Source organism: Coenobita brevimanus, chromosome 10 (genome assembly GCF_032717465.1).
Source record: "Coenobita brevimanus isolate Jiangsu-jjx chromosome 10, ASM3271746v2, whole genome shotgun sequence".
Lineage (NCBI taxonomy): Eukaryota > Metazoa > Arthropoda > Malacostraca > Decapoda > Coenobitidae > Coenobita > Coenobita brevimanus.
Window position 1 is genome coordinate 4,515,391 of NC_136963.1, and position 21,926 is coordinate 4,537,316.

The following is a 21,926-nucleotide window of genomic DNA, read 5'->3' on the forward strand; positions in this document are numbered from 1 at the left end:
TTAATAATAATAATAATAATAACAATTACAAGGTAATACAATAATATAATAATAATAATGATGATGTTGATGCATTTGTAATAATAATAACAGTAACTAATAATAATAATAACAATAATAATAATAATAATAACACCCCGTTTGGGATACATGGCGTCTGGCAATGAATGAATGAATAATAACAGCAAACAATAATAATAATAATAATAATTTATCTTTTTAGGAGATGGCAGTGAGAGAGAGCAAGTGGGAGTCAGAATCGTACTCCAGCATTGAACATGACACTAAGGTAAGCTATCTCTCTCTCTCTCTCTCATATTTATTTTGTTTCTCTCTCTCTCTCTCTCTCTCTCTCTCTTTCTCTCTCTCTCATATATTTATTTTGTTTCTCTTGTGCTCTCTCTCTCTCTCTCTCTCTTCTTCGGCTTATGTTATTGTGTCATTTTTTCTCTTCATTTCCTGGTGGTAGGTGGTGGTGCCTATCATCCACTCACTTGATGTAGTGCTGCCTACTTCTTTTTTCACCTTTATCTTTCTCCTCTCTTCCTGTTTCTCACTGCCATCCACTCACTTGATGTAGTGCTGCCTACTTCTTCCATTACATTTATCATTCTCCTCTCTTTCTGTTTCTCAACACCATCCACTCACTTGATGTAGTGCTGCATTCTGCTTCCTTCACCTTTATCTTTCTCCTTTCTTCCTATTTCTCACCACCATCCACTCACTTGATGTAGTTCTGCCTACTTCCTCCTTCACCTTTATGTTTCTCCTCTCTTCCTCATCCACTCACCTGATGTAGTGCTGCCTACTTCTTCCTTTGCTTTTATCATTCTTTTTCTGTGCCTGTCCTCCTCTCTTCCTATTTCTCACCATCATCCACTCACTTGATGTAGTGCTGCCTACTTCTTCCTTTGCTTTTATCATTCTTTTTCTGTGCCTGTCCTCCTCTCTTCCTATTTCTCATCATCATCCACTCACTTGATGTAGTGCTGCCTACTTCTTCCTTTGCTTTTATCATTCTTTTTCTGTGCCTGTCCTCCTCTCTTCCTATTTCTCACCATCATCCACTCACTTGATGTAGTGCTGCCTACTTCTTCCTTAGCCTTTATCATTCTTTTTCTGTGCCTGTCCTCCTCTCTTCCTATTTCTCACCATCATCCACTCACTTGATGTAGTGTTGCCTACTTCTTCCTTAGCCTTTATCATTCTTTTTCTGTGCCTGTCCTCCTCTCTTCCTATTTCTCACCATCATCCACTCACTTGATGTAGTGCTGCCTACTTCTTCCTTAGCTTTTATCATTCTTTTTCTGTGCCTGTCCTCCTCTCTTCCTATTTCTCACCATCATCCACTCACCTGATGTAGTGCTGCCTACTTCTTCCTTAGCCTTTATCATTCTTTTTCTGTGCCTGTCCTCCTCTCTTCCTATTTCTCACCATCATCCACTCACTTGATGTAGTGCTGCCTACGTCTTCCTTAGCCTTTATCATTCTTTTTCTGTGCCTGCCCTCCTCTCTTCGTATTTCTCACCATCATCCACTCACTTGATGTAGTGCTGCCTACTTCTTCCTTAGCCTTTATCATTCTTTTTCTGTGCCTGTCCTCCTCTCTTCCTATTTCCATCATCCACTCACTTGATGTAGTGTTGCCTACTTCTTCCTTAGCCTTTATCATTCTTTTTCTGTGCCTGTCCTCCTCTCTTCCTATTTCTCCCATCTTTCCTGTCACTTCTTATTGCTTTTCTTTCCTTTACAGGTGGCTTTACATTGAGTGACAAGCCAAATGGTTTCCTGTAAGCCAAGAAACCATTTACAACGCTGGGTGGTAACCATATAACCAAACCATACGTGCTCCCTACGTGTCAGTAAGTGGGTTGGTGGAGGGTTAGTGCCCCTCCCCGTAAAACAAATAACTCAAAGACAAATGGCCACCCCTTACGGGATTATGGCGTCTGGCAATAGATAGATAGATAGACAAATGGCCACTTCTTACGGGATTATGGCGTCTGGCAATAGATAGATGGATAGATAGAGATTCGTCAGTCTTAGCACTTAAGGGGTTAACTGGGTGGGGAGATGCAAATGTGATGTCCACCCAGGAATCAATCCTCTACACTTCCCCCTGCCTCACCATTGAAGGGTGTTTGCTTGCCTATGGTTGGTGGGTCTGCTCTGCCACACAGACCAGGGTTACTATCTATCTATTTATCTATTGCCAGACACCATAATCCGGTAAGGGGTGGCCATTTGTCTATCTATCTATTTATTGCCAGACACCATAATCCGGTAAGGGGTGGCCATTTGTCTATCTATCTATCTATTGCCAGACGCCATAATCCGGTAAGGGGTGGCCATTTGACTCTGAGTTATTTGTTTTACGGGGAGGGGCACTAACCCTCCACCAACCCACTTGTTGACACGTAGGCAGCACGTATGGTTTGGCGATATGGTTACCACCCAGCGTTGTAAATGGTTTCCTGGCTTACAGGGTTACACAGCAGGAATAAAAACGTTCGTCTCTTTATTCTCTTCTGTCTGCCTTTTGTTTGGTGTGTTTTATGTGCTTTTTATGGTGTTTTATCTGCTTACTCTGCTGACCTGCTTCTGTCTTTATTGCCACACACAGCATCCCTCTGCCTCCTGATGGCTCTGAAGGGTTAAATAAAACACAGGTAAAACACTAATTCAGATAAAACATTTGACATTATTATTATTATTACTACTATTATTATTATTATTATTATTAGTTTTATTATTTTATTATTATTATTATTATTATTATTATTAGTTTTATTATTAGTTACTTTTTTTAATTATTTTTATTATCATTATTATTATTATTATATTATTATTATTTTTATTTTTATTGTTGCTATTATTATTATTTTTATTATTTTTATTATTATGATTATTATTATTGTCATTATTATTATTATTTATTTTTATTATTATTATTATTATTATTATTATTAAAACATGAGAGTTATTGATGCAGTGTGTGGATGGACAAGAGGTCAGCCAAGACATGTGTACCTTGGTGGTGGGATGAGGGAGGGTAGAAATGGACGTTGGGTGGTAACATAGACGAATATTTGACTGCCAACGGATCTTACATTTGGCTCTCTCTTGTATTCTATCTATCTATCGATCTGTCTATCTATCTACAGTAGAAGTCCGATTTTTTGGCATCTATGGGACCAGGCAAGTGCTGAAAAATCAAAATTGCCGAATTATCAAAAACCCTACCCACTCAGTACCTGATATGTTTGGGTGAACACTATCATCACTACTCATATCATTACAAATGTGTTTGGAGAGAGTACTGTATACTGTTTGATACTGTACAATACTGTAATGAATACAGTACTATACATGAATATGAAAAATAAAGAAATTAGTGAACATACTATATATAAATGTAATGATACAGTAGGCCTACAAGTTCACATGCACTTACCTAAACTTATAGTAGGTTCCTTAATTACATATGTACAATAGAAGGGGTTGATTGGACTCTGCTACTGCTGGAAGAAGTCCCCAGCAGTAGAGGGGACCAAAAAAATCGGAAAATCTGCCGAACGATCAGAGATTTTTGTAAACGGGACTATTTCTCAAAACTGCCGAAATGTCAGATTTGCCGGGGAATTGGATGCCGAAGACTTGGACTTTTACTGTATTGCCAGACTCCTTAATCCATTATACCGGGTGGCCACAAACAAATCGCCTCCACGTCACCCTGTCCCCCGCCATTTCACTGCCCTGCTCCCAATTCACACCTCCCTCTCTCATATACCTCGCCACTCCATCCCTCCATCTCATCCTTGGCCTCCCCCTCCCTCTCCCCTGGTCCACCTCACTCACATACACTGTCCTCATCAGTCTCTCACTCACCATCCCTCCATCTCATCCTTGGCCTCCCCCTCCCTCTCTCCCCCTCCACCTCACTCACATACACTCTCCTTGTCAGTCTCTCCCTCTCCATCCTCTCCACTCCATCCCTCCATCTCATCCTTGGCCTCTCCCTTCACCTCACTAACATACACTCTCCTCGTCAGTCTCTCACTCCATTGATTTTCTTTATCTTGGAAGGAATGCAGAAGGGGGAAGGATACTCGAGTTTGGGGAGGCAACGGACATGATTGTGTGCAACACATATTTTAGGAAAAGAGACAGTAGGTTAATTACGTATGAGTCTGGGGGAAATAGCAGTCAGATAGATTATTTTCTGGTTAGGAGGGCCGATAGGAGGTTAGTGAGGGATGTTAAAGTTATAGGAAGTGAGGAGTGTGTGCAGCAGCACAAACTATTGATTTGTGATATGGTGCTTGAAGAACAAGTGATGAAAAAGAGGACTTATGTACCTAGGAGGAAAATATGGAAGCTGAAAAACCAAGTAGTAAGAGATGCCTTCTATAGCGAGTTGAGGAGAGTGGTGGCTGAACAGGGAGCTGTAGACAGAGGCGTTAATGAACAGTACAGAGCCCTCAAGAACAATTTCTTGAGAGTTACTGATGTAACATGCGGCTGGACAAGAGGACCACCAAGACATAAAGTAACCTGGTGGTGGGATGAGGGTGTAGAAGCTGCAATGAAGGAGAAAAGAAGGCTTTTCCGGGAATGGAAGAAGGGTGGTAGCAAAGAGGAATATTTGGCTGCCAAGCGTAGGGCTAGAAGAGAGGTATACAGGGCAAAGTCTGAGTCACAGAGACAATTACTTGATAACCTAAATCATGGGGAAAGGAAAAATATATTTAGGGTGGCAGGTCAGGTGAAGAGGGATAATCGGGATATTATAGGTGAGCAGTGTGTGAAGAATGATGAAGGAAGGGCAGCAGTGTGTGAAGAATGGTGAAGGAAGGGCAGCAGTGTGTGATGAATGATGAAGGAAGGGTAGTGGTGAACAGTGAGGATATTAAAGATGCATGGAGAGAGCATTATAACTGGTTGTTGAATGAGGAGTTTGACTGGGACAGGGAAGGTTTGGAGCCAGCAGATCCAGTGTCTGGCCCTTGGCCTTTGATTGACGCTGCTACTGTGAGTGAGGCAATAGGCAGGATGAAGGTACTGTGAGTGAGGCAATAGGCAGGATGAAGGTACTGTGAGTGAGGCAATAGGCAGGATGCAGGTACTGTGAGTGAGGCAATAGGCAGGATGCAGGTACTGTGAGTGAGGCAATAGGCAGGATGCAGGTACTGTGAGTGAGGCAATAGGCAGGATGCAGGTACTGTGAGTGAGGCAATAGGCAGGATGAAGGTATTGAGAGCAGGGCAATAGGCAGGATGAAGGTACTGTGAGTGAGGCAATAGGCAGGATGAAGGTGGGGAAGGCAGCAGGTGTGTCTGGGTTGACTGCCGAAATGTTGAAGGCCTCAGGCGATATAGGGGTGAGTTTAGTCACTGACCTGATAAATAGGATTATTTATGAGTGTGTTGTCCCAGATGATTGGCTGAAGAGTGTAATTGTAAATGTGTATAAAGGGAAGGGTGATGACCTGGAGAGAGGAAATTATAGAGGTATAAAGCTTTTAGATCAGATAATGAAGGTAATGGAGAGAGTTGTAGAAGGTATGATTAGAGAAAGAGAGAATATTGATGAGATGCAGTTTGGAGAGAGAGAGAACACTGTGATTATGTTGAGATAATGAAGGTAATGGAGAGAGTTATAGAAGGTATGATTAGAGAAAGAGTGAATATTGATGAGATGCAGTTTGGGTTTATGCCAGGCAGGGGGACCACTGATGCCATATTCATTGTTCAACAGCTTCAGGAAAAATATATTGGTAGGAGAAGGGATCTGTATTTTGTTTTTGTTGATTTGGAAAAGGCCTTTGTATCATGGTACTTGAAGCCCTCTCACCTGACTTCAGAAATGGACTCTCGTGGGAGGTGTTGTATGCTGATGATTTGGTGTTGATTGCAGAGAATGAAAGGGAGGCGGAGGAAAGATTTAGTATGTGGAGAGATGGTATGAAGAGGCGGAGGAAAGGTTTAGGAAGTGGACAGATGGTATGGAGAGGCGGAGGAAAGGTTTAGGAAGTGGAGAGATGGTATGGGGCACAAGGGCTTAAGGGTAAATGCAGATAAAACAAAAGTGATGGTATCTAGGGCTGGTGGTGGTACTGTCAAAGAAGAGGGAGAGTGGCCATGTGTGGTTTGCCACAAGGGCGTGGGAAGTAATTCCATCTTGTGCAGTGTTTGTGATAAGTGGGTGCATAAGAGATGTAGTGGTATTAGAGGTAGACTGCAAGATAATGCAGTGTTTGTGATAAGTGGGTGCATAAGAGATGTAGTGGTATTAGAGGTAGACTGCAAGATAATGCAGTGTTTGTGATAAGTGGGTGCATAAGAGATGTAGTGGTATTAGAGGTAGACTGCAAGATAATGCAGTGTTTGTGATAAGTGGGTGCATAAGAGATGTAGTGGTATTAGAGGTAGACTGCAAGATAATGCAGTGTTTGTGATAAGTGGGTGCATAAGAGATGTAGTGGTATTAGAGGTAGACTGCAAGATAATGCGGTGTTTGTGATAAGTGGGTGCATAAGAGATGTAGTGGTATTAGAGGTAGACTGCAAGATAATGCAGTGTTTGTGATAAGTGGGTGCATAAGAGATGTAGAGGTAGACTGCAAGGTAATGCTGATTTCATGTGTGTGGTGTGTCGGGGAGAGCAGGTGGAGATTGTCAGGCGTGAAAGGATTGATCTTACTGGTGAGTCTCTTGAGTGTGTGGAAGAGTTTTGTTATTTGGGAGACATGTTATGTGCTGGAGGTGGGGCTGGAGCAGCTCTGTGGCTAGAGTGAGGAGTGGTTGGAAGAAGTTCAGGGAGCTGTTGCCTCTCCTGACATTGAGAGGGCTCTCCCTACGTGCTAAGGGATCTTTGTATGTGGCATGTGTTAGGAGTGTAATGGTGTATGTGGCATGTGTTAGGAGTGTAATGGTGTATGTGGCATGTGTTAGGAGTGTAATGGTGTATGTGGCATGTGTTAGGAGTGTAGTGCTGTATGTGGCATGTGTTAGGAGTGTAATGCTGTATGTGGCATGTGTTAGGAGTGTAATGCTGTATGGTAGTGAGACCTGGGCAGTAAAGGAAGAGGATATTCACAGGCTCAGACGTACAGAAATGACAATGATTAGGTGGATGTGCAGTGCGTCCCTGCGTCCAAGGCTTGGGGGGGCTGGGTTTACGATGGAAGAGTTGAGAGGTAGGATGGGACTGGAGTGTATTGATGTTGTGATGAGGAGAGGTAGACTGAGATGGTTTGGACATGTGGAGAGGATGGGGGATGATAATTGGGTGAGGAAGGTGAGAAGTGTTAATATTGGGGGTGGGGTTATGAGGGGTAGACCGAGAAAGACATGGGACGAGGTCATTAAGTGTGACCTCAGGGTTAAGGGACTGAACAGGGAAGCTGCCAGAGATCGAGCAGCATGGAGAGCTGCCATTAGGTGACCAAGGCCGACGCATGCAAGCAGGTTGGAGCCTTTATAAATGAAAACGAAACAATTATTATTATTATTATTATTATTATTATCATTATCATCATCATTATCATTATTCAGTATTATTTTTACCACTTATTACTACTACTGCTACACCTACTATTATTACTACTACTACTACCACTACAACTACTGTGCTGCTGCTGCTAGTACTACTGCAGTTATGAATATTATTATTATGAGTGTTATTATTATTACTGGTATTATTATTATTATTATTATTACTGCTACTACTACTACCACTACCGCTACTACTACTACAGTACTACTATTACTGTGTTGCTGTTACTAGTACTGTTGCAATTATTATTATTATTATTATTATTATTATTATTACTACTACTACTACTAGTACTACTACTACTACCACCACCACCACCACCACCACCACCACCACCACCACCACTAGTACTACTACTACTAGCACCACCACCACCACTAGTACTACTACTACTACTACTAGCACCACCACCATCACCACCACCACCACCACCACTAGTACTACTACTACTATGAACATTATATTACTATTATCATTACTACAATCGCAGTCAACCAGGACGTTTGGGGAATCGTACCCTGTCGGCTAGGGGTTGTTCTGGCACTTTGGATATCGTGCTGGTATACACAGGTGGTATCATAGCATTGTATGCCACACCACTGGTATCCTTGGCCACCAGCACTTTCGATGTGGAGCTCCGTCTGTGGCGTATGCACCGTGTGAGGACAGGAGTGAGAGAGAGAAAGACAGGTTTTGGGATGAGCTGGGTGCAGTAGTGGGAGAAATGCCCTGGAGCTGTGTAGTGATTGTGATGGGGGATATGAACGGAGGAGTAGGCACTGGTCCTGAGGATGACATAATGGGTTGTTATGGAGTACCAGGAGAAAATGATAATGGGAAGTGACTAAAGGATATGTGTCAGGAGAGGAGGTTGTGCATTTGTAACTCATATTTCAAACATAGATGCACATAAATATACATGGTATAGAGGGAACGGGGATCGTGTTGAAAGAAGCCTGATTGATTACGTGCTCGTAGAGAGGTCAATGATGGGAATGGTTGCTGATACGAGGGCTGTGAGAGGACATTGTGGAGGTCTGTCAGATCATAGGATTGTGTTATGCAAGATCAAGCTGGGAGGAGTGATGTGGATCAAGGGAAAGAGGAGCAGTCAGGGAGAAAGACTGAGAGTTAAGAAACTGAGGATCAAAGAAATGGCAGATGAATACAGGACCAAAGTAGAGGACGAGTTAGAATTACTGAATTGGAATGAAATGGATCTGGACAGCCTGTGGAATGCATATAGGGATTGCTTAGTTAGGAATGCTGTAGTGGTGTGTTGTGTGGCAAGAGTATCAGCAAAGAAGACAGGTACGGCATGGTGGGATGAGGAGGTTAAGAGAGCAGTGGAGGAAAAGGGGAAGAAGTGGCTAGAGTGGTTACAGGACAGGGGTTCAGTTGAAATAATCTGTCTATCTATCTATCTATTGCCAGACGCCATAATCCCGTAAGGGGTGGCCATTTGCCTTTGAGTAATTTGTTTTACAGGGAGGGGCACTAACCCTCCACCAACCCACTTGCTGACAAGTAGGGAACACGTATGGTTTGGTTATATGGTTATCACCCAGCGTTGTAAATGGTTTCTTGGCTTACAGGAAACCATTTGGCTTGTCACTCAATGTAAAGCCACCTGTAAAGGAAAGAAAAGCAATAAGAAGTGACAGGAAAGATGGGAGAAATAGGAAGAGAGGAGGACAGGCACAGAAAAAGAATGATAAAGGCTAAGGAAGAAGTAGGCAGCACTACATCAAGTGAGTGGATGATGGTGAGAAATAGGAAGAGAGGAGGACAGGCACAGAAAAAGAATGATGAAGGCTTAGGAAGAAGTAGACAGCACTACATCAAGTGAGTGGATGATGGTTGCCACCACCTACTACTTAAGAACTGAATATTCTAAGGGCAAGAAGCACGTACAAAGACTAGTGTAGAGGAAAAAGAAGGAGGCAAATGAGGATCTGGGAAGAAAAATGAATGCAAACTACTCTGAAAATAGGAAGTTATTCTGGAAAGAGATGCGGAAATGTAGAAGTGAAAGTGGAAAGAAATGTGATGGTGTGAAGGATGTAGGTGGTAGATTATTAACCCATGGGGATGAAGTAAGGACCAGATGGAAAGAATATTTTGAAAGCCTGATGAATGGGAATAGAGAGAGCAGAGCGGCTGTAAACATGATTGGTTTTGGGGGTGTGCAGAGAAGGAATGCAGTGCCAGGAGACTTGACACTCGCACAGGTGAAGAGTGCTGTGAAGCGGCTGAAAAATGGGAAGGCAGGTGGGGTTGATGAGGTGTATGCAGAGATGCTTAAGTGTAGTGGAGAGAGTGGAATGAAGTGCTTGTTGGAGATATGTAAGAAGGCATGGATGAGTGAAACTGTGCCTGCAGAGTGGAAAAAGGCTGTGATTGTACCCCTGTACAAAAATAAAGGTGTGTGAAGTGAGTGCAAGAATTATTGTGGCATAAGTTTATTGAGTGTGGTAGGGAAGGTATATGGAAGAATTATTATAGAGAAAGTAAGAGAGATATCAGAAGTCCTAGTGAGTGATGAACAGGGTGGCTTTAGGAGTGGCAGAGGATGTGTGGATCAAGTATTTGCAGAGAGAGAGATAGCAGAGAAGGCTTGTGAGAAGAACCATAAGGTGTTTATGGCATTCATGGATCTGGAAAAAGCATACGACAAAGTAAACAGAGATGGATTGTGGAATGTTTTGCGCATGTATGGTGTAGATGGTAAGCTGCTAGGTGCCGTCAAGAGTTTTTATGATGGTAGTGAAGCATGTGTAAGGGTTAATGGGCATCTAAGTGAATGGTTCATGATTGGTGTGGGCGTGCGACAAGGTTGTGTGATATCCCCATGGTTGTTCAATATATATATGGATGGGGTGATGAGAGAAGTAAAAACACGAGTAATGGAGAGAGGGATGGCGTTGGTAATGAATGGTGATGGATGGAATATTTCAAATTTGTTGTATGCTGATGATGCAGTACTGCTTGCAAGTACCGGACAGGAACTTGGTAGGCTAGTGCAGAGTTTTGCTGATGTCTGTGAGCATCGTGCCTTGAGAGTAAATGTAGAAAAGAGTAAAGTGATGGTTATTGAGAGAGAAGGTGACTCCCAGCGTGATGTTACAGTGAATGGAGAGAGACGAATTGGTGAGAGAGTTCAAATACCTGGGTACAGTGATAGAAAAGAGAGGAAAATGTGCAAAAGAAGTGGAAAGTAGAGTGACACAAGGAAGAAAAGTAGCTGGTGGAATGAAGGCCTTGATAAGAAACAGAGGCTTGAGTGTTGCAGCTGCACGAGGCTTACATGAAGGAGTGTTAGTGCCAACTTTAACATATGGATGTGAGACTATGGTGTGGCATGAAAATGAAAAGTCAAGAGTAAGAGCAGTGGAGATGGGACTGCTGAGGAATGTATGTGGAGTACAGAGGGTGGATAGGATACGAAATAATGTGATTCGTGAAAGATGTGGAGTGAGGATGTGGAGATGGGACTGCTGGGGAATGTATGTGGAGTACAGAGGGTGGATAGGATACGAAATAATGTGATTCGTGAAAGATGTGGAGTGAGGAAGTCGGTGGACACCAAAACTGAAGAGAGTGTACTGAGATGGTATGGTCATGTGGAGAGAATGGATAACAACAGAGTGGTGAAGAAGGTGTATCTGAGTGAATTCGAAGGAGGGAGGAGGCGAGGTAGGCCAAGGAGAAGGTGGAGGGATATGGTGGATGAGTGTGTGAGGCAGAGAGGTTTGGAAGTCAGTGAGGCTAGGGAACTGACAGGAGATCAAGTTGGCTAGATGAATGTTGTGAGGTGAAGTGCATGATCAGGGATTTGGCACCCCTTTTTAATGTGGCAGCGTCCGGATTGACTCTATCGGATACGTTTATGTGAAGCTACAGAACGTGGTGAATGTTTTTGGCGTATCAGATAGAGCCAGGATTCCGGGGGCTTGAATGATTAGTGAATGGAAGCGTGGCCCATTGACTCTATCGGATACGTTTATGTGAAGCTACAGAACGTGGTGAATGTTTTTGGTGTATCAGATAGAGCCAGGATTCCGGGGGCTTGAATGATTAGTGAATGGAAGCATGGCCCATTGACTCTATCGGATACGTTTATGTGAAGCTACAGAACGTAGTGAATGTTTTTGGTATATCAGATAGAGCCAGGATTCCGGGGGCTTGAATGGTGAGTGAATGGAAGTGTGACCCATTGGATTGGGCAAGGTTGGGCTGTCTGGACATTGCTACACCTCACCCTGCCCTAGGGTGGGAAAGGTCGTCCCGATGATGATGATGATGATGATTTTTTTTGTTACTAATACTACTACTGCTACTAGTACTACTATTTATTATTATTATTATTATTGTTGTTCCAGTATTATTATTATACATGGAGAGTAATGAGGAGGATGGATGGTGAACTTGTTGAACGAAAGGCAATGATAGACTACGTGTGTGTGGATGAGCGAATGAGAAGACAAGTGTTGGATGCAAGAGTGTGGAGAGGGTGGGGGAATGGAGTCTCGGACCATCACTTAGTGATGGCCAAGGTAGAGCTGCAAAGAAAGTGGTTGAGGAGACGAAGGGGAAGACAGGAGGAAGCAGCTCCTGTGAGAAGAGTGGAGAAATTGCAAGATAGTGAGAAAATGACAGAGTATAAGAGCATTGTGGAAGAAAGATTGGGAAGGTATGAGCTAGAGCAGATGGAAGGGGTGGAAGACGTATGTAAGATATTCACGGAAGAGATAGGCGCAGTGTGTGAGGCGGTTTGTGGAGTGAGGAGGAGATGCAAGGGTGTGCAAGGGACAGCATGGTGGAATGATGAGGTGAAACGAGCTGTGGAACAAAAGAAGAAGGCATATGGTGAATGATTGGCGAGTAGAGGTAGGGGAGAAGATGAGAGAGAGAAGAGAGAGGTATATGTGAGCAGGAGAAGGGAGGTTAAGAGACTGGTGAAGGAGAGTAAGAAGAAAGTGGATGAAGAGTTTGGGAGGAATCTGAGTGTGAAATGGAGGGAGAGTAAGAAATTGTTTTGGAAGGAGGTAAAGAAAGTAAGGCAGTGTGAAAGGGGAAATAGTAGGGGAGTGAAAGATAGGAATAATAGATTGTTGGTGGAGAAGAGAGAGAAATTGAGGAGATGGAAGGAGCACTTTGAGGATTTGTTGAATGTAGAGAGTGAGAGCAGTGTGAGTATAAGTGGTTGGGGAATGGCTGGGAGAAGAAGAGATGAGAGGAGGGAGGAAGAGATCAGTAGGTCGGAAGTAGTGGAAGCGATGAAGAAGATTAAGCTGGGAAAGGCCCCAGGAATTGATGGAGTGTGTGGTGAAATGCTTAGGTATGGGGGTGAGATTGTTGTGGAGTGGATATGGAAGTTGTGTAGATTGGCTTGGGAAGAGGGAAGGGTTCCAGAGGACTGGAAATCAGGTATAATTGTTCCTCTGTACCAAGGAAAAGGGGAGAGAGAAGTATGTGGTAACCATAGGGGTATTTGCCTTCTTAGTGTGACTGGTAAAATATATGGTAGAATACTCATTGATAGGGTTAGGCATATGACAGAGGAGCTAGTTGGAGAAGAACAAGGGGGATTTAGGAAGGGAAAAGGGTGTGTAGATCAGATATTTGTTCTAAGATGTTTAGTGGAGAAGTATCTAGAGAAGGGAAGGAAAGTGTATGCTGCCTTCATGGACTTGGAGAAAGCTTATGACAGAATAGATAGGCATGGTATGTGGAAGGTATTAAGAATATATGGAGTGGAGGGGAAATTGTTGAGTGCTGTGAAGAGTATGTATGAGGGAGCTAGGGCTACGGTGCGAGTGGATGGTGAGCTGAGTGAGTTCTTTGATCTCAATGTGGGACTGAAACAGGGGTGTGTGATGTCTCCATGGCTGTTTAATATATATATGGATGGGGTTGTAAAGGAGGTGCAAGGTAGGGCAGTGGATGTGGGGGTGGCCCTAATGAATGAGGGTGAGATTTGGAAGCTTCCGGTGTTGCTGTTTGCTGATGATACAGTATTGTTGAGTGAAGATGAATGGGAGTTGCAAGTTTTGGTGAATGAATTTGGGACAGTGTGTAGGAGGAGGAAGCTGAAAGTTAATGTAAACAAAAGTAAAGTTATGGTGTTTGAGAGGAATGAAGTCACAGAGTGTGCAGTGAGGTTGGATGGTGAGGATATGGAGAATGTGAGTGCATTCAAGCACTTGGGTAGTGTGATGAGTAAGGATGGAACTTTGGGGGATGAAGTACGTGAAAGGGTACAGCAGGGAAGAAAAGTTGATGGTACATGAAAGCAGTGATGAGAAATAGAGAGGTGAGTATGGAAGTTAAGAAGTCACTGCATGATGGTATTGTGATCCCTACCCTGACGTATGGAAGCGAGGCATGGACCTTGCAAGAGGGGAACAAGTCAAGAGAGAGCAGTGGAAATGAGTTACTTGAGAGGAGCATGTGGAGTGACGTGGAGGGACAGGTTGACGAATGAAGAAGTGAAGGAACGTTGTGGGGTAGATGTGGATGTGGTTGAAAAGATTAGGAGAAATACACTGAGGTGGTTTGGACATGTGGAGAGAATGGAGAATGAAAGACTGACCAAGAGGGTGTATGTAGGTGAGGTGGAGGGAGGGAGAGGGAGGGGTAGACCGAGGATGAGGTGGAGGGATGGAGTTGAGAGGTATATGAGGGAGGGGGAGGTAAGTTGGGGGGAGGGGAGTCAAATGGTGGGTGACAGAGTGACTTGGAGGCGTTTTGTCTGCGGCCACCCTTTGCGGGATTAGGGCGTCGGGCTATAGATAGATAGATAGATTTTTATTATTATTATTATCGTCATCATTATTATTATTATTATTATCATTATCATAATTATCATGTACAGTTATTTCTACTGCCTGGTAACAATAAATGCTATAACAAAGACTAATATTAAAGCCTCCCAGCACGACCTGTTACCTCCACACCACATATAATTGGCAAACAGCAAGCAGTCATAACAGGTGTGTGTGGAGGCCAAGACAGATTATTACTGCATGTCAACAGTTCCCCGGGTTATTGTACTTGTTCTACTCTTCCTTCTTCTTTTCCTTCGTCGTCATCTTTTTCGTCATTCTCTTCTTCTTCTTCTTCTTCTTCTTCTTTTTCTTCTTCTTTTACTTCTTCATTCTTTTCCTAAGTGATTTAATTTGTTTATTACACCTTGTTGGTGCTCACACCCAGGTAAGGGCAAATGGAGATTTGAGTGATGAGTTTTGCGTGAATGTTGGTGTGCATCAGGGGTCAGTCTTGGGTCCCATGTTGTTTATCATGGTACTTGAAGTCCTCTCACGTGACTTTAGAAACGGACTCCCGTGGGAGATGTATGCTGATGATTTGGTGTTGATTGCAGAGAATGAAAGGGAGGCGGAGGAAAGATTTAGGAAGTGGAGAGATGGTATGGAGAGGCGGAGGAAAGATTTAGGAAGTGGGGAGATGGTATGGAGAGGCGGAGGAAAGGTTTAGGAAGTGGAGAGATGGTATGGAGAGGCGGAGGAAAGATTTAGGAAGTGGAGAGATGGTATGGGGCACAAGGGCTTAAGGGTAAATGCAGATAAAACAAAAGTGATGGTATCTAGGGCTGGTGGTGGTACTGTCAAAGAAGAGGGAGAGTGGCCATGTGTGGTTTGCCACAAGGGCATGGGAAGTAATTCCATCTTGTGCAGTGTTTGTGATAAGTGGGTGCATAAGAGATGTAGTGGTATTAGAGGTAGACTGCAAGATAATGCAGTGTTTGTGATAAGTGGGTGCATAAGAGATGTAGTGGTATTAGAGGTAGACTGCAAGATAATGCAGTGTTTGTGATAAGTGGGTGCATAAGAGATGTAGTGGTATTAGAGGTAGACTGCAAGATAATGCAGTGTTTGTGATAAGTGGGTGCATAAGAGATGTAGTGGTATTAGAGGTAGACTGCAAGATAATGCAGTGTTTGTGATAAGTGGGTGCATAAGAGATGTAGTGGTATTAGAGGTAGACTGCAAGATAATGCAGTGTTTGTGATAAGTGGGTGCATAAGAGATGTAGTGGTATTAGAGGTAGACTGCAAGATAATGCTGATTTCATGTGTGTGGTGTGTCGGGGAGAGCAGGTGGAGATTGTCAGGCGTGAAAGGATTGATCTTGCTGGTGAGTCTGTTGAGTGTGTGGAAGAGTTTTGTTATTTGGGAGACATGTTATGTGCTGGAGGTGGGGCTGGAGCAGCTCTGTGGCTAGAGTGTGGAGTGGTTGGAAGAAGTTCAGGGAGCTGTTGCCTCTCCTGACAGTGAGAGGACTCTCCCTCCATGCTAAGGGATCTTTGTATGTGGCATGTGTTAGGAGTGTAATGCTGTATGTGGCATGTTAGGAGTGTAATGGTGTATGTGGCATGTGTTAGGAGTGTAATGCTGTGTGTGGCAAGTGTTAGGAGTGTAATGCTGTACGTGGCATGTGTTAGGAGTGTAATGCTGTATGTGGCATGTGTTAGGAGTGTAATGCTGTATGTGGCATGTGTTAGGAGTGTAATGCTGTATGTGGCATGTGTTAGGAGTGTAATGCTGTATGTGGCATGTGTTAGGAGTGTAATGATGGATGGTAGTGAGACCTGGGCAGTAATGGAAGTGGATATTCACAGGCTCAAACGTACAGAAATGACAATGATTAGGTGGATGTGCAGTGCGTCCCTGAGTGTGAGGCCTGGGGGGTCTGGGTTTACGATGGAAGAGTTGAGGGGAAGGATGGGACTGGAGTGTATTGGTGTTGTGAGAGGAGGGGTAGACTGAGATGGTTTGTGATGAGTAGCAGTAGACTGAGATGGTTTGTGATGAGGAGGGATAGACTGAGATGGTTTGTGATGAAGGAGACTGAGATGGTTTGTGATGAGGAGGGGTAGACTGAGATGGTTTGTGATGAGGAGGGGTAGACTGAGATGGTTTGTGATGAGGAGGGGTAGACTGAGATGGTTTGTGATGAGGAGGGGTAGATTGAGATGGTCTGTGATGAGGAGGGGTAGACTGAGATGGTTTGTGATGAGGAGGGGTAGACTGGGATGGTTTGTGATGAGGAGGGGTAGACTGAGATGGTTTATGATGAGGAGGGGTAGCCTGAGATGGTTTGTGATGAGGAGGGGTAGACTGAGATGGTTTGGGCATGTGGAGAGGATGGAGGATGACAATTGGGTGTGGAAGGTGAGAAGTGTGAACGTTGAGGCTGGGGTTGTGAGAGGCAGACAGAAAAAGACCTGGGATGAGGTCACAGAATGTGCCCTCAGGGATAAGGCACTGATGAAGGAGGTTGCCAGAGATCGAGCAGTGTGGAGAGCTGCAATCAGGTGACCAAGGCCGATGCATGCATGTTGGAGCCTTTACTAACGAAACAAACCTTGTCATCCTCGTCTGTGTTACTTAATTGATTCTAATATCACCATACTCTGCATAAAGCTTCCTAACACCTTTTCCTAAGTAATTTATGTTGTTTATTAGACGTTATCGTCCTCTCCTGTGTTACTTAAATTATTTTAAAATCGCCATGCTCTGCATAAAACTCCGTAACACCTTTTCCTTAATGATTTATTTTGATTGTTGCACCCTACTGTCCTCTTCTATTAGTAAATCCTTCCAATATCACCATACTCTGCATAAAGCTCCCTAACATCTTTTCCAAAGCGATTTATTTTGTTTATTATGCCTAACTATCCTCTTCTGTGTTACATAAATCCTTCCAGTATCACCATACTCTGCATAAAGCTCCCTAACACCTTTTCCTAAGTGATTTATTTTGTTTATTACACCTTACTGTCCTCTTCTGTGTTACATAAATCCTTCCAATATCACCATACTCTGCATAAAGCTCCCTAACACCTTTTCCTAAGTGATTTATTTTGTTTATTACACCTTACTGTCCTCTTCTGTGTTACATAAATCCTTCCAATATCACCATACTCTGCATAAAGCTCCCTAACACCTTTTCCTAAGTGATTTATTTTGTTTATTACACCTTACTGTCCTCTTCTGTGTTACATAAATCCTTCCAATATCACCATACTCTGCATAAAGCTCCCTAACACCTTTTCCTAAGTGATTTATTTTGTTTATTACACCTTACTGTCCTCTTCTGTGTTACATAAATCCTTCCAGTATCACCATACTCTGCATAAAGCTCCCTAACACCTTTTCCTAAGCGATTTATTTTGCATGTTACATCTTACTAACCTCTTTGGTTAATATATTCATCCCAGTACTGCCATACTCTGCATAAATCTCTCTCTCTCTCTCTTTCTCTCTCTCTCTCTCTCTCTCTCTCTCTCATTCCTTCCCTCCCCCCCCCCTCAAAAATAGGAAGAAAATTCAGAGCCAAGAGGAATACACACGTCTTGAATTATTATTATTATTATTATTATTACAAGTGCTACTGTTGTTGTTATTATTATTATTAATACTGCCGCTATTATTATTATTATTACAACTACTACAGTAGGTACCCACAGTCCGCGAGTTCAGAACACGAACCTCATTGTGCGATTGTGCGCGTGGACCCTTTTTTTTTTTTTTTTTTTTTTTTTTTTTTAAATAAATAGTATGCGAATTGACATTGTAAGTGAAACGGGCAGCAAAGAGAGTTCCAAATCCAGGGTTACCCCGTGTATGCGACATTGCCCCCCCAAGAAGCGATGACGGTTGGCAACACTCCGCCACCTTGTGATGTCAGTGATGTGCACTCATCACGTGATGCCCAAATGCACTGCCTGGAGGGTGGTGAGAGAGGCCCAGCAGAGGAAACACACGCACACAGAGGGTACACTCGCTGTTCCAGCAACGTTCTCGTCTACTCTCGTCTACTCTGAGGCGTGTTTTGTGAGCCAGGATGTCTGTCCTGTCCTTGAGAAGGAAGAAGTGCATCACCCGTGCCATGAAGATGGAAGTCATTCAAAAGAAAGAGAGTGGGAAGGGTAACACCGCTATTGGGAAGGAACTCGGCTTGGTGGAGTTGACGGTGCGAACAATGTAGGTGAACAGGGAGGCCATAAAGAAGACTGTGAAGACATATGGGACGGCGGCACTGGACGGGAGAAGCAGGCAGACCAGCTGGGCAATAATTCTGATGGAGCGGTACATGGCTACATTTATCCAGAGGAAGGAGTTCCACTGAATGGGCGCTACATCAGGGACCAGGCCAAGATTTTCTACAAAGCTGCTGCTGTGAAGCTTGGTGTCAAGAAACCCTTTAAAGCCTCCGTGGGATGGTTATGCCGGTTCCTGAAGAGGAAGGAGCTACATCACATTCGCGTCACTGGCGAGCGTGCTTCTGCGGATGAAATGGCAGCCAGGGACTATCCAGCCATCCTGAAGGTGATAATCAATGAGGGCAGCTACAGCAGAGACCAAATTTATAACATAGGTGAAACAGCCTTGTACCACAAGGCTTTGCCAAAATCTACGTATATCAGTAAGCAGCAGCGCCAGGCCCTCGGCAGAAAAGTGGACAAGAGCAGGATAACAGACATGTTTACCGTGAACTTATCAGGCTGACACAGATGCGTCCTGTTGTGGTGCACACCGCAGCACACCCCAGATGCTACAAGAATCTGCGCTGCATGGATGACAGTGGGATATACTGGTACAGCAACTCCAATGGCTGGATGACGAGCAGCGTCATTTCCAAGTGGCTGTTGCGGCACTTCATCCTTGACGCCAAGGCTAAATCCTGGGAACTTGGCATCTTGGCATCCCCTTCAAGGTGCTTCTCATCCTCAACAATGCCCCAAGTCATCCGACTTGGCTAGCAGGCCTCAGCAAGGAATGCAAGATTGTTTTTTTGCCACCCAGAACGACCTCTCTCATCCAACCGCTGGACCAGGAGTTGATTGCAACAGTGAAGCAGCCATACCACCAACGCCTCTACGATCACCTCCACAGCAAGACCAACAGCTATGAGGAACTGCAGGCAATTCTTGACTTGGACACAGTTGGGAGTGATGTCATGGACGCTGAGGATGATTTGACTCGCTTCACCCGCTTCATCCTCACCACACACAGCAGCCACAACGCCAACCACTTCAGCTCCTGAGAAGACCGTTATGGCTTTCTAGCATTCAGCCTCAAGGATGCCATCACATTACTGGTGTCCCTTTTTTTTTTTTTTTTTTTTTTTTTTTTTTTTTTTTAATATATATATAAATAATGCGAGAAAGAAGGAACCAAAGGCCATGAGCCCGTAATAACAGTTCCCTGCAAGAGAAAAACAAAATACAAGAGAGAGCCAAATTCAAGATCCATTCATTTCGAGATGCCTGGACACACTGCGTTTGAAAGACTGGAGATCATAGGCAGCAGGAAATACAGACCGAGGGAGACAGTTCCAGAGTTGACCTGTTGCATAAATGAAGGACTGGGAGTAATAGTTAACTCTTGCATTAGAGAGTTGAACAGAAAAGGGATGAGAGTTTGCTGCTAGACGGGTGTTACGCGCCCGTCGTAGAGGTGGAGGGATGCAAGCAGACAGTTCAGATATAACTGCTGCAACAATTAACCCTGCCCTGCTTGGTGCCTCCTCGTGCTGCACCTGTGTGAAATCGCACCAGGAAGTGGCTTTCAGTCCCTGGCCGCTGCCGAGGCAGCCACTCTCACCAGTGCACAAGCTGTGCCCGGGTTTCAGGCCGTCTCGCTGGAGGAGATCAGGGGTTTACATTCAGCAGCAGCAGAGCAGGATCCCCAGGAAGTCGTGCAGTGAGTTGACGAGGCCGACGCAGAGCAGGATCCCCAGGAAGTCGTGCAGTGAGTTGACGAGGCCGACGCAGAGCAGGAGATCGCAGGAGAACAGCCAGCAACACCAGTGATGGAGAATGAAGATTTGACCACAGTGGAGATCAGCCAGGTACTGTGTGTCCTTGATAAATTCAAGGAAGAATTCAAGGACACCGAACACTGTCAGTTGTGAGTGGTGGAGCTGATGTCTTGACTGGACGGAACCTTCCACTACTACACTGACAGGCACAACCAGGAGGTTAACAGAAGGAAACAAACCCTCATCAGCCGTTACCTGCGGCCTCAACAAAGTGAGGCATCGCTTCCTACAGCATCAGAAGAGCCAAATATCCTGGCAGGGATCAAGAGGCTGATGTTATGTCTGAGGTGTCAGGAATAGACTTTGAAGGCTTTATGAACGAAGTGAGTGCATTAGGTAGTGAAAGTGTCGAAAGTGCTGGTGACGAGAGTGGTGAGGAAGGTGGTGTGGCAGGTGATGCAGGAGGTGCATGCTAGGTGCCTCACCCTGCCTTAGATCCTCTTCTTACCTCCATCACGCCTGTTGTGCTCATGGGTTAAGGTGAGCAGCCATATCCTTGTTGGTTTATTTAAGCCATAATCTTGTTGGTTTACTATATCTTAGGTAATATGTCTTAGTTTCCCTGTACAGTACAATACTTAGGTCTGAAAGGCGTCTCAAGGGTTGCCCATGAAGGGGGTGCCGCCCATGTGTAATTTTTCCCATACGTTTATGTATTCACAGGACACAAATTCCTAGTACGCGACATTCTTTACCGCCCACATACTCACGTACTGTGGGTACCTACTGTACTGTTGTTATTATTATTATCATTATTATTATTATTACTACTACTAATGCTGCTATTATTATTATTATTATTATTATTATTATTATTACTGTTATTATTATTATTATTATCATTATTATTATTACTACTGTTATTATTATCATCATTATTATTACTACTACTGTTTTTATTATTATTATCATTATTATTACTACTACTGCTATTATTATTATTATTATTATTTTTCATTATTATTACTACCACTACTATTATTATTATTATTATTATCATTATTATTACTACTACTGCAGCTATTATTATTATTATTATTATTGTTATTATCATCATTATTATTATTATTTTTTTAAAGCATGCTGGATTTCTGACATTCACCATACTCATGTCAGTTAAGGAAGCTCCCTAACACCTGTTCCTAAGTGATTTATTTTTGGATATGGGTGGTTAATGTCCTTCTGTTTGTTATTTATTCAGAGTATAGTGGAAAGGTGTAATAATAAAAATAAATCACTTAGGAAAAGGTGTTAAGGAAGTTCTCTCATTGGTTATGGAAGCTCCTTAACACCTTTTCCTTAGTGATTTATTTTTGGGTACAGCATAGGTCAGTGGTGTCCAGCCTGAGGTGCGTTTACCCCTGGACGTACGCAGCATTGGTGAAAGGAGTGAGAAGACAATGCTTTCTCTCTCTCTCTCTCTCTCCAAACCGTAATTGAATATCCACGACACCTACACAAGAGAGGATGGAGAGTGAGAGACTGACGAGGAGAGTGTATGTGAGTGAGGTGGAGGGGGGGA

General features: G+C 43.6%; 1 protein-coding gene across 2 annotated transcripts in view; it reads left to right on the forward strand.

The window, feature by feature from the left end:
* LOC145410131 (lamin-like) overlaps positions 1–21,926 on the forward strand; it is an 80,924-nt gene that overhangs the window by 44,497 nt on the left and 14,501 nt on the right. For both annotated transcript variants that reach the window (XM_080280330.1, XM_080280334.1), the window contains exon 10: positions 224–289. In XM_080280330.1, coding sequence (XP_080136456.1) covers positions 224–289 — 66 coding nt within the window. The remainder of the gene's footprint in view (positions 1–223; positions 290–21,926) is intronic.